We start from the raw sequence: 12,234 nt of genomic DNA, 5'->3' as shown, positions 1-12,234 counted from the left end.
GATAAAACAAAGGAATTGCACCGATTCGAGCGAGACGATCGACTGTTCGTGTGCAAAGAACACGAGTCTCCGTCGATCTTTTCTTCTTTTTTCTTTAAAGAGAAAAACTTTGTTGTTGTGTAAGATGTTACATGAAAAACAATAAATACACAGTTATCGAATTAAAGTCGCAAATAAAGTTGTTCCTCGAGGAGAGAAAAATGAATTTTCTTCAAAAATCGATATCATCTTCTAATCTTTTTTCAAACACTTTCAAAGATTTGGTGTGCCTTTTTCTTTTTCCATTCTCCTCATTTCTTTTCTTCGCTGTTTCATTTCCCCGGAACAAACTCGTTCACGATCATTCACGTAACTTTCCGCTGTTTCAGCTCAACGTCCATTTTTTTGCGATCAACTGCCACGAAATCTTTGGAGACATTGCAAGGATACTCATGTCTGTGTGAAGTGCGCGAAGAAGTACAGCGACTGGAGAAGTTTACGGACTCACATGAATTTCTTTTGCCAAATGGAACCGCTCTTTACTTGCCCTTATTGCCAGCAAAGAGCTAGAACACCGACGTTATTAAAATACCATATCGTACGCGAACACACGGCTTTCGCAACGGTCCAGGAGACCAATTAACATCCGGAACATTTTAATTCAATTCGATCGCGGGAATCATTCGTAACATTCTACGAAATATCGGTCAGACGAAGTTCTATCCTCGATCGTTCCTGTGCGTGCGATCAGAACCGATTTAATGTGGGTGTGTTGTTTGTAAATTGTATACGGTGTGTTACGACTTCCAATAAACGTATCATTCCTTTTTTAATTATCTTCTATTCCTAATGAAAACGCTCCGAGTCGACGCGCGTACCATTTATACCATTTTCGTGAATCTCATCGAATCAACGGGGCGAACAGAAATGAATGCTTATCTCTTTTTTCAGACGTTCGCGCGGCAGGTGGATCGGAATCGACAGGCAAGATTTTCCTTTCTAACGTGTACGCTTTTGATTTTTAGGATGGGGACAGTCGGAGCTGCAGTTGGACGACTCGCTGACGCTGGACCAATCCGGGAAACCTGTGTTTGTCTGTCCGAAATGCGGCAAAGGTTACACCTGGAAGGCGAGTCTTCAGCGTCACCTGAGCACCGGTTGCGGACTGCCGCCCATGTTTCGCTGCAAACTCTGCGACTACAGGACCAGCAGGAAGGACATTCTCTTCAGGCATATCAGACACGTGCATTCACGGGTTCTGGCTTAGCGTCGTCTCCCAATCATCTGCCGTCCGTCTCTGAACCGAAAACGAAAGAGACAATGAGTGTTCTTCCCTTCTTCTTTCGGTTGTTTAATAAATATAAACGTTCTGTTACACGACACGGCTCGACACAGTTTCTTATAAAGTTGCAGCGTTACCAGCCGAGCCAGAATTTCGGCTGCTCCGATCCAGGATACGTTTCGAAATTAGAGAAAGGGAAAAGGTTGGTCGATCGAACGGCTATCGATACCGCTACGCGTTTTTAACCGATTAAAAGTGCGTTTGTCGTCCGATATGTAAAAGAGCGTTCTCGTTCGTAAGAACTTCGTTTCATCGTGTTCGTTTTCAATTTGTTTCAGGTGCTTGGAACGTGCAGGGTGGTTACGGTGACGACTACGGGGGCGTCGAGGGACTGCATTTCCATCCGGAGTACGAGAAATTCAAGATGTCAGGACAGACTGCGACGTCCAACTGTCACAAGCGTCACATGTGCGGTTTCTGTAAGAAAGTCTTCCCGCTGAAGAACCTGCTGAGGAGGCATGTGCAGTTCGGTTGCAAGATGAACCCAAGGCACTCGCAGTTCGCTTGCTCCTTCTGCCCGTACAAGAGCACCTACAAGGCGAACATGGAGAGGCACGTACGAAACGTTCACGACACAGGTGTGCTCAAGTTTCGTTGTGATCTATGCAACTTTCGCAGCAATTACTCGTTTTGCGTGCGAAGACACATGAAGACTTTCCATCGCGCCGCCGACGACGCGAACGCGACCGACCCGGTGAACACGGCCAAGAAATAGACGGACTTTTCCTTCGATTTTCCAATCGGTCGAAACGAAAGTAGCAGCCTGTTCCCTCCTCCGAACTTTCCCTTCGCTTCCGAAACTGTACGGATAGAATTACGCTTGTAAGTAAAAGAAAATGATCGACCGTATTTGTAACACCGATTTTCCATAGGGATTCTTTGAAATTAGTAAGTATCCCCCGCGTACCGAGGGTTATCGCGTTTTGTAACGTTTTACATCGCCGTTCAGACCGACCGGGGAGAAAGCCCTCACGCTTCTTTCGCTTGTACGTATTTTTTAAGGATTGTAAACGGCCGTCGTCGAAGTTGATTAGAAATCATCAGCTTGTAAATCGTTCTAGGTTCCAATAAATCAATCGATGCGATCGATCAACGTATCGCGAATTTGTGTGTTCGTTTCCTTGATCGGTTTCTAGAGGAAGAAGAAGAAGACGAAGCGGTAAGCATTCTAATCTCTCCGCTCGATTTCTCTTTCTGACCGTGAATCTTCCTTTGGACGAAGAGAGAGAGAGAGAAAGAGAATATCTCGAATGTCAGCGATGCGTGGACAGAGAGAAAGAGTGAGAGAGAAAGTGAACAGAAAATTTGTTAATCGTGTTATGTATGTGCCCGCTGAGAGAAAAAAGAAAAAAAAAAAAAAGAAAGTGGTTACGTTTCATTTCACGGCATGCGTTCGTGGTCGATCGGTCGCATTAACCAGTCTGCTGTTGTTGTTTCAGCGATGTTGTGGCCGTACAAGAGACTCTACGTGTTCGAAGCGAACAGAACCGCACGAAGGAACGATCAGCAACGAGAACGGGAGAGAAGTTTCGTTTGCGTCGACTGCGGGAAGGCGTACGCGGTTCACAGATCTCTTTGGAGGCACCGAAAGTTCGAGTGCGTGAACGCCAAGCCGAAGTTCACGTGCGAAGTGTGCCCGTACAAAAGTCCTCACAGGTGGTGCATCGAGAATCACAAAAAGAAACACCATCAAAGCGTTTTCAATTGACATTTCGATCCTCCCGTCGAGCTAGACCGTTTTTAAGACTGACGCGAACAAGTAAGAAGAAGAAGGTGAAGAAGAAGAAGGAAGGTATCGTGTTTAATCGTTTAGGAATCTATCGTTAAGACGTATCCGATTATTTATTACATGGTCGAAATGCGAAATCGAACGAAAGCGTTTTCCGCTCTCTTTCTCTCCGTTCTTCGTTTCAAACGAAGAGTTCGATTCCGGAAAGAGTATCGAGGGGATGGATTCGAGCTGTTCCGAAAGCCTGTGATAAACGAATTTCTTACCGACTTTTGTATAGATATTTTTCTTTCTTTCTCTTCTATAGGTAGGACGTTTCTATTCGTCGTTCGATTTCTTTCGTATGAGAAACCTCGGACGGTTTCCTTCGACGAGGATCGATCGAGTTTCTAGCTCTTAGGATAAACTTGTAGGATAGAATAAAGAGACATTTGTAGAGGCGAGTGTCTCGAAGGAGAGGAAAACAAGGAGGAAAAAGAGTAAACTGTAATTTACGCTTACGATTCGCCCAAGGCGACGCATTTGTCTTCTCTAATAAAACAAAGATTTCGCAGGAATGCGTTGAGAAAATGTTGATCACCCGCCTTGAAACCTCGGTTTCTCCCAATCACACAAGATCCGTTAATTGAAGTTCGCGAAAGCTTTTACCGTATCGCCGAAGCTTTTTGCTAGGAGACGCGTATCGTTTCATATGTCCCGTTTTCTAACTTGGTCCCTCTGTTTTCAGCGTACCGGAAGATGTACATGGGTGACCAAGTTCTCGGCTACACCTGCACAATGTGCAGCAAGTTCTACAAGATGTGGAGCAACTACTTGAAGCACAAGTGCGAACCGCCTCAGTTCAAGTGTCCGTTGTGTCCGTTCGCCGCGTTCAAGGCCTTCATTCTTCACGCTCATCAGGCCGAGCAACACTTCAAGGTCTCATCGCCGAACACCTGAACCCGTCGTATCGAGATTCTGCGATTCCGCGTCCGAGCGACGCGTACGATTGCCTTAAATTCTCGCGTCTCGAAGCTTTTCTCGTGCCTACGCTTCCACCCGGTTCCGCTTCCCTTCTTTCCACCGCGACGAAACAACCGCGATCGCTAGAAAACCGCTCGATCTTGCTCGATGACGAGTGTCAATCGCGAGTTTAGCTTAGTTTTATTCGAAGAACCGCCGCCCCCGCGACCGTGTTCTTTCGTCGGTAATCGCTCGATCGATTTTATCGATCATCTGTACGGTCGCGATCGGCTTTGTCTCGCTTAGATATAAGAAGCGGAGTTATCAGTGGGAACATCGCGGTGAGCGTAGACGCGGTCGCCCCACCTTCGTAATCCCTATTACTCTTAAATGCATGTATTTTCGTAATACCAAAAAATAAAGAAACAGAAGAGTATCGCAAACGATCGAACAACGGATGTCATTGTTAGACGAGAGACGAGAAGATTCACCCTCTTTTCGTACACCACCCTTTCTTCTTCTTCCCTCTGCTGTTCTTTTCCACGAAACGAAGGAAGAATGCTGCCGAAGGAAGAATTTTGGTATACCTTTCGTCGCACGAGGAACGGAACGGTTGATGAGGATCATTTAATAATAACGAACGATCAATTTTCTGTGTTTCAGCAGCGTTCCTGCACCGATGCGAGTCCTGCGGCAAGACGTTCAAGTGGAAGAAAAGTTTATCCCGGCACGAGCGGGAGGAATGCGGCAAGAAGCCTTATCGTTGTCCTCATTGTCCGAGCGCGATGAACTTGAAGGACAGTCTTGTTCGTCATTTGCGGGTGAAGCACGGGCAAGATTGTCGTGTTAGAAATCGGATAGTGCATCGACCGAACGCTCGATTCGCCGCAACAATGGCGGCTGAGATCGTTCGGCTGTCGAGGAAACGCAGCAGGAATCTGCCTCTTAGATATCAATAACCAAACGAAATTTAACTAATTCCCTTTTTTTTAAAAGAAAACGGTAAGAAGCGAGGGATTATTAATTACGACGAATGTATGGGCGTGTTAATAAACGAAACGTAAGAAAGCGCAGAGGCGTGTGACATTATTTCTCGTAACGTTAGGTAGAAGAAAGCGGGAAAATCGGCGGAAAAGCGAAGAAAGGAGAATAGAGGGCGAATACGATAGTATGCTTTGCTGATGCTTTTGTGGGGCGAAAGCTTCTTGTTCGTGAACGACGATATTCACGTTGCAGAGCGACCGTACTTAAAGCTACCTTTCTTCCTTCCTTTCAGGTTTCCACGTGTGCTGCGAGTGCAAGAAAACGTACAGGTCGAGAATGGCACTGAATCGTCACGTACGGGAGGAATGCGGCAGGGTATTGTACACGTGTCCCTTTTGCCACAGTATCATGCCAATGAAGTTCAACCTGCTGAATCATCTGAAGAAGGAGCACGGTTGCGTGGCGAAGATCTGAAAGGAACGATTCCTTCCTTACCGCGTGAAACTATCATTTCGTTTTCGTTGAATCGCGTAGACGAGAAGAAGGAAAACGGCGAGAAACGTCCGTCGGAGGAAATATACGTGTTACGTGCAGTGATTGCGTGTACTTGCGTCGTTTCGAGACAAAACAGAGCTTCAATAAAGTGAGATCGAAGCAACGATTTGATCGCAGACGTATCCTCTCCTCGTTCGTAGTTTTAGAACGATCGATATACATGGAGAACCGAGTGGAGTGGTAACGCGAAATTACTAACGATCGCATGGCACCTGAATCGAATTAATCGCAACCCCTGTTATCTACCTCGCTTCCTTGTTTCTTGCCCGCTTTTATCTAGCCTGCCGGAGGACCAACCGACTTCGCGATACGAGGCAATTTATTTTGACAATTTATTTTTCACGCTTGACCGTCGATGTAGAAAAACGAGAGAGGACGTAGGATGAATCGGCGCAGACAGGTATCGGTGTTCACCGAGCCAGCCGATCGATTCGATCTTTACTAATCGAACCTTGTGATTTTGCTTGCAGGCTGTCTAATCGGCAATCAGTTGCACACCTGTAAGAGCTGCGGCAACGTGTACATGTATTACAGCTCGTTGACCAGGCACGTGAGAGAGGAATGCGGACAGCCACCGAAATATCAATGTCCCTATTGCCCGAAGAGAACCAAGTTGCGGTGCAATTTACTGAAACACATGCGCAAAAAGCATTGTTGAGGAGCCAGGACACTTCACCAAACGGCGAAGACACTTTTCGCAAGGACACTGCTTAACGCGTGTACGATAAGTAATTACAAGCAGTAATTACTCGAGGGTGTACGTTTCTTCCGCAACCCTTTGTAAATAAATTTCGCCGGAGGAGAATTGATAAGAGAGGGAGGGGTGGAGTGTCGGAGGTTGCGAAAGGTGGGATTTTGTTTGCAACCCTTTCTTTCTCGATCAACTAATCACCCTCCGCGCTGATTAACGAGGGGAATAGTTTGGTTTAGACGGATAAGGCAGGATGCAGCGAGAATAAAGACACTCTTGCACGTTCGCGCGGGTCACGGCATTCAGTTAAATTATTGACGAAACGAACGCGTTTCTTTTTCAGAGTGGAACACCTGTTTGGCCTGTTCAAAGTCGTACAAATGGAGGAAGTCTTTGCACCGGCACGTTCGAGAGAGCCCGGAATGTTGGCCCGTACTGCTCACGTCCGGAAACGGCGAATTCATCCGACAGATTCACTACAAAATGCTGTACAACGTAAACAATTGATTCGAACCCGTTCGATGGGAAATTTTTCATCTTGTTATTTCAGATACATTTTTCTAGAGAAATAAACGTTGTATTATATTCTGACAACGGAGAGATTAATGCGTTGCGCGCGAGGAGATTCGGTCGAACCGCTCCTGTAATTTCTAAGACTCCTCGATGCTTGCTTTATCTGGTTCGTTTTCTTTTCTTTTTTCTTTTTTTTTTTCAGGACATTTAACGAGTGTATATTCCCGCGTAAACTTCCGTTTACGTTGCTGCTAAATATCATCGTTGTTTTCGTTCCCCGCGCCCAGTTATCCGACGGTCTCGAATAAAGCCGAAAGAGAGTTTGTTCTTGAATGTCGTTTCTTTTTTTTTTTCTTTTTTGTAAAAAATGTCACCGTCGATGTATCGCTGTTGGCTGACGGAACGATTTTTCGCAGATTACCGACGTCATCGTCCGGCTAGCTCGTCGTCCAAGCTACGGGGAAGCTTCCCTTGCGGCAAGTGTCAGAAGATATATTCGAACGCCTCCTCGCTCTACCGTCATCTGAAACTGGAATGCGGCGTGCTGCCGCAGTTCCACTGTCCCTACTGCCGCTTCAGCTCGAAAAGAAAGTTCAACTTGAACTCTCACGTGATACACAAGCATAGCAAAATGATGAATTGCTATCTGACCCAATAGAGGTTGCGGCGGGTCGCGATTACCTCGAATCAAATTCAAATACGCCGCATCCTCGCGATACCAATTAATCGATCACGTACCTATGGATATTGTAAACGATACGAATAAAAAGATATTCGTGTCTCTTCCTAACCACGATCGTTCCTTAACACTTTTCCGATCATAGTTTTTCGTTCGATCGCGTTTTTACGTTTCTTTTCACTGTTCTAATTACTCTTACCTTTACTAATTGTTTGTAAATCGATTTTGCAGGTAAACAACATCGTCGGGGACTTTTGGCAAAACGACGACCGACCCTCTTCGACGATCATTCGGAACGCGTGTTTTCTTTCAGAATCGTCGATATCCTTGTTTCTGATTAAAATACAAACATGTATGCGTATTTCGAAAACGAGAAACCTCTTAATAAGACGTTCCTTTGTACATTATTGCGTATAAATTTATCGGATTCGATTAGATACTGTTTGTACATTAATACATTCGTTTGAATGGGTTTATGAAACGAGATCATCCTACAATCACCGAAGCATCCTGGTTGGTTATCTTGTTGTGGAGGGTTGGAAATTGGCATCTTTTCATTTAAGATAGAAGCCGGGAAAGCTGGAAAGACGTATGATGAAAAATAAAATAAAAAATATTTGAATTTATGAGAAAATTCGAACGGGTCTTTCCATCTTGTCCCGGCCATCAAAACTTCACGCCTATTCACGTATAAACACGGCAAAATTTTATCCTGGGCGCACCTATCTCTCGGGCTATTGGCTGATACGTTATGTGTTGGGTTGGTTACGGGTTTAATCTCACTGATTTCTTTTGCCAGTCGCATAACAACTACTCGTGCATCGACCGAGAAAATCCTCTGCCCTTTTTCTCCACCGTATCTTCTTCCTTATCAACTCCATCCTTCTCCCTTCCTACCTAACAGATCCCTCTTAAATTATCATCTTCGTATCATACAGATCTTCTTTTCTTTTTTTTTTTTTTTTGATTTAATAAAATAACCTTCTACCTCGATCTCGCGTCTCGTTTGGCGCCGGGACCTGTTGCAGGAATGGTTGCGTTGCTGACGTTGTTGCGATCGGATTACAAGCAGCAGTCGCCGCAGCAGCCCCCGCAGCAGCAGCAGCAGCAACAGGGGATGAAGAAGACACGGTCGAGCTCGGGGCTGACGGCAACGACGAGAAGCACCGTGGTTTTGTCGGGTAGACGCGTGAGTGCTAGCAATGCCGGGGACAACAGAGACAATAACAGTTACGACAGCGGAAACGACAACGGTGGTCGTAGCTCGACCCGCGAAGTCGTATTCCCCGATTCTTTCGAGGTCCTACCGCAACCCCGCGACTTAAGCGTCATTTACATGGGCGTGCCGCACGAGCAGCAACGGAAATTCAGGTGCCGTTTCTGCGGTAAAGGGTACCGATGGAAAAGCACGATGCGCCGTCACGAGATGGTCGAGTGCGGGGGCAAACCGCCGGCATTCCAATGCCCCGAGTGCCCGTACAAAGCGAGGCAACGGGGCAATTTAACGGTCCACTATAAACGGCATCATCAAAAGATCGACTACGACGAGGGCGCGTAAAAACACGGGTCGCTTTGGCCGATTCGCACGATCGTCCTGGAAATTAACCCCTTCTTTCTGTTCGTCGAACTCGATCCCTTTTTTTTCTTCGCTGATTTTCTTATCATTGGGATCGGTTCCCGTTGTACATAAAGGCACGCTCGTATTTATGCACCTTGATTACAAACTGTCGTAGAGAGTTTAAGTTAATGAATTTTCTTCCCCCCTTCGTTACCACGATACAAGAGTTTATTTTCCTTCGATTCTATATGTACATAATCTTTATTTTCGTTTATTTAAAACTTACTAATATCGTGCAAGGCAAGTTATGCAGTTTTTGAGTTTTCCAGGTGATAGAATAATTGTCTCCGGGACGATCGTACCTCGAGCCATCGAAAGTTCTCCATTTTCGCACCTCAACAGGTTGTGAAATTGAAAATAAACCGTGTTCGCGTCGGGTGTAAAGTTGTTCGTACGCGGAAAATTGAGAATCGTGTTACCACTTTGAAATTTCTTAATCATAAAATGTTCCCGTATTTTTTAATACTTTTATACTCTAGATATTTTTATCCTTAGATGATAGACTATTTTCACGATGGAACGTTACGGATGTAAGTAAACGAGAAGACGGTAAATGCGAAACGAATTACCGATCATTACGGATACAAGGGATAAAACGTGCCTTCTTTCAATCGAATCGAATCGAAACGGTAAATCGATCGTGCATTTATCGGGATTAGGTATTCGTCGCGTATCACTGGTGATTCGTGCGAAATAATCTCCAGATAATCGGTTACCTGAGAACACGAGTACGTAGTAGCTTCGATTTTTGCGTTAGAAGCGCTCGAATCTGTACTTTAACTTATATATATATATATATATACGAGCAGTGAGTATATAGAATAGGAAATGGGAAAGGAAAACGACAACGTTGAAAATCATTGTCACGAATCTCTGCGCGAATTGCGATCGTTTAACGATCCCAGTTTGCACAGTATCAACGAAATACTTAATAATCGCTTCGATAAAGTTCATTCGCGATTCAACGTAACGATCTTTCAAGAATCATTGTACCTCTAGACGAATTTACCGGAACAAGGAGAACGTTAGACTTCTTCCGATCCAACGAACGATTCGAATAAGTGTGCTCAAGCGAACAAAAGAGTCGATATTTTTATACACTTGTACTACCCTCCCCTTTAGACTTATTCGAGACGATCAATTATTTTGTAAGTTACAAAAAGTACTTGGACATTCCTTGACGTCTTCGCGACTCTTCTACGTAAGATCGTATTCTTAGTCTTAGAAGAATTCAACAAGTTTTTTTCCATTTTTATATACAAAACGGTTGCGGGCGCGCACAATAAGAGAGAATAGAAAAAAGAAAAAGAGAATGCGAAGAGAATAGGCGGTGAAAGAGATATAAGGGCTCGTCGAGAGATCGTTCGCTTCTCGATCAGAGTCCAGTATTTTTGATATCAGTATTTACGGATGCACGCATCTATGACCTGTCTACGAAACGACGTAGGATATACCCGTTACACAATTTTTTTTTCTCGTACCTTTGCTTGTTGCAATATCGAGACGACTTCCGGTCCAGCGTCTTCCGATCGCTCTCGTATTTCCGATCCTTGTTACCGACCTTCTCGATCCCCTACCAATCGTCTCTCTAGCTTCGATTTTTATGAAAACGATCGATCGAATTACCGAGGGAAGAATGCGAGTCGTCCCATTCGAATACTCCTTTCGATGCTTACCGACGTCGACTCCACTCATTTTGGAAGAATTTATCAGAGAAATTGAATTATCGAATACCAACCACGAATATTAGCGATTAATATTAATATTATTACTATTAACATTATTATTTCTATTATTATTATTATTAATATTATTATTAATATTATTATTATTATTAATAAAAAGACAATGTTTGTTGCGGGTTATTTTCTAAAGATCGTACGTGTAATTCCATCATCCCACACCTATCATCAATTCGTCAATTTCATCAAACACGTTCCTGATTCTTTTTCGGTGGGAGATAACAGTTTTGGGAAGATCCCACAGAATTGTGAAGAACCGATTGAGAATAACGATTTCGGTATTAGCGTGTTCAGAAAGGAATTGTACGAATGAAAGACGATAGACTAACCAAAGATTTCTGTTTTCAGCATTTTGGAGCCAACTGCCGTACAATTTCGAGATGTTTCCCTGCGACGCCTGCGGCAGACAATACAGAAGGATGATATCGTTGCAACGGCACAAGAGGCTCGAATGCGGAAAGGAAGGCCAGTTCGAGTGCGTTTTATGCCACACCAGGTTCAAACACAAGCACAGCTTGCTTAGACACTATAGCATACACGGGAAGAGCGTGCAGAAATTAGCTAAGTTTAAGAGGAGAGGAAGGAGGACGGCCTGACCGACGAAAATTCGGAGATTTCGATGCGCAAAAAGCGATACCCGACGCGTTCGCGGTTCCCCGTCGCGTTTCACGATTCGATATTTTCCTTTGCATCGAATAAACAATGATTTTTATCAACCCTTTTGAACGTTCTATCGAAAGGTATGGTGCAATAGTTACGAAATAATTACGCTAAACATATATTTTTTCCTCTTGCGCCAAAGGGTTAATTTTAATTATTTACTAGATATAATTTAAAGGAATAAATAAGAAAGAGAAGCCGCGATCGCGACAATCGGCAACGATCGAACCTTGATCGCTTCGCCCTCTTTTTCACTCGCTGTCCTTTTTTACTTCTTGCGGGTTTACAAAAATCTGCACCCTATAGACTTTCCAAAGGAAAATTGAGCTAGTCTGATACGGAGAACTACCCAAATGTTATACTCACTTATTAATGAAACTTTGCCAGCTAGTAGAGCTCGTCGAGCTGAACACGCCTATACTCCGTTTTGTGGGCAGACGGCTAATTGTTTAAAAGATATTAATAATTAAAGTTAATTACTACTTACATTGAGAAGTATGACAGACTCACAAAACGCTTGACTTGCAATTTAAAGGTCCACGGTACAAATTCATGGTTCGCAAGTTTTTTTTAATTATAATTTGTCTCTTTTTGAACATCTATTACATAAAAATTATCATTAAAAGAAAAAAAAAAAAAAAATGGGAACCGAGGATTTGAACCGAGGACCTTTAGATTGCGAGTCATGTGTGTAATTACGGAGCGGATCTATGACTCGCAATCTAAAGGTCCTCGGTTCAAATCCTTGGTTCCCAACATTTTTTTTTGTTTTTTTTTTGCTTTTTTTTTTTTTAATGATA

At 43.9% G+C, this 12,234-nt stretch overlaps 3 protein-coding genes across 6 annotated transcripts in view; all 3 read left to right on the top strand.

Moving 5' to 3' along the window:
• LOC117606608 (uncharacterized) overlaps positions 1-4,394 on the top strand; it is a 74,799-nt gene extending 70,405 nt beyond the window's left edge. The window contains exon 7 of one of the 3 annotated variants that reach the window (XM_034329672.2): positions 3,778-4,394. In XM_034329672.2, the coding sequence (XP_034185563.1) occupies positions 3,778-3,989 (212 nt within the window). In that variant the 3' untranslated portion in view covers positions 3,990-4,394. Of the gene's footprint in view, positions 1-1,004; positions 1,262-2,760; positions 3,325-3,777 lie in introns of those variants that run through there. The other 2 variants (XM_076690310.1, XM_076690315.1) reach the window with 2 other exon arrangements.
• On the top strand, positions 1,329-2,725 carry LOC143305701 (uncharacterized). Of its 2 annotated transcripts, none has more exons than XM_076690323.1 (2): positions 1,329-1,463; positions 1,600-2,725. In XM_076690323.1, the coding sequence occupies exon 2, from the start codon at positions 1,686-1,688 to the stop codon at positions 2,034-2,036; it is 351 nt and encodes a 116-aa protein (XP_076546438.1). In that variant the 5' UTR covers positions 1,329-1,463; positions 1,600-1,685; the 3' UTR covers positions 2,037-2,725. The 2 variants fall into 2 exon arrangements, with proteins under 2 accessions (XP_076546438.1, XP_076546437.1); XM_076690322.1 differs by having other exon boundaries at positions 1,364-1,516.
• Positions 4,395-6,725: 2,331 nt separating the features above from the next.
• LOC143305700 (uncharacterized) lies at positions 6,726-12,076 on the top strand. Its single transcript, XM_076690318.1, has one exon. The coding sequence runs from the start codon at positions 8,445-8,447 to the stop codon at positions 8,970-8,972; it is 528 nt and encodes a 175-aa protein (XP_076546433.1). The 5' UTR covers positions 6,726-8,444; the 3' UTR covers positions 8,973-12,076.
• Positions 12,077-12,234: the final 158 nt, after the last annotated feature.

Source organism: Osmia lignaria, chromosome 9 (assembly GCF_051020975.1).
Source record: "Osmia lignaria lignaria isolate PbOS001 chromosome 9, iyOsmLign1, whole genome shotgun sequence".
Lineage (NCBI taxonomy): Eukaryota > Metazoa > Arthropoda > Insecta > Hymenoptera > Megachilidae > Osmia > Osmia lignaria.
Note: the sequence above shows the minus strand (reverse complement) of the source record. Positions and strands in the feature narration are given on the sequence as shown.

Excerpts from the sequence above, each read along its gene's own strand:
- LOC143305701 (XM_076690323.1), top strand. The coding sequence starts at position 1,686 with ATGTCAGGACAGACTGCGACGTCCAACTGTCACAAGCGTCACATGTGC.
- LOC143305700 (XM_076690318.1), top strand. The coding sequence starts at position 8,445 with ATGGTTGCGTTGCTGACGTTGTTGCGATCGGATTACAAGCAGCAGTCG.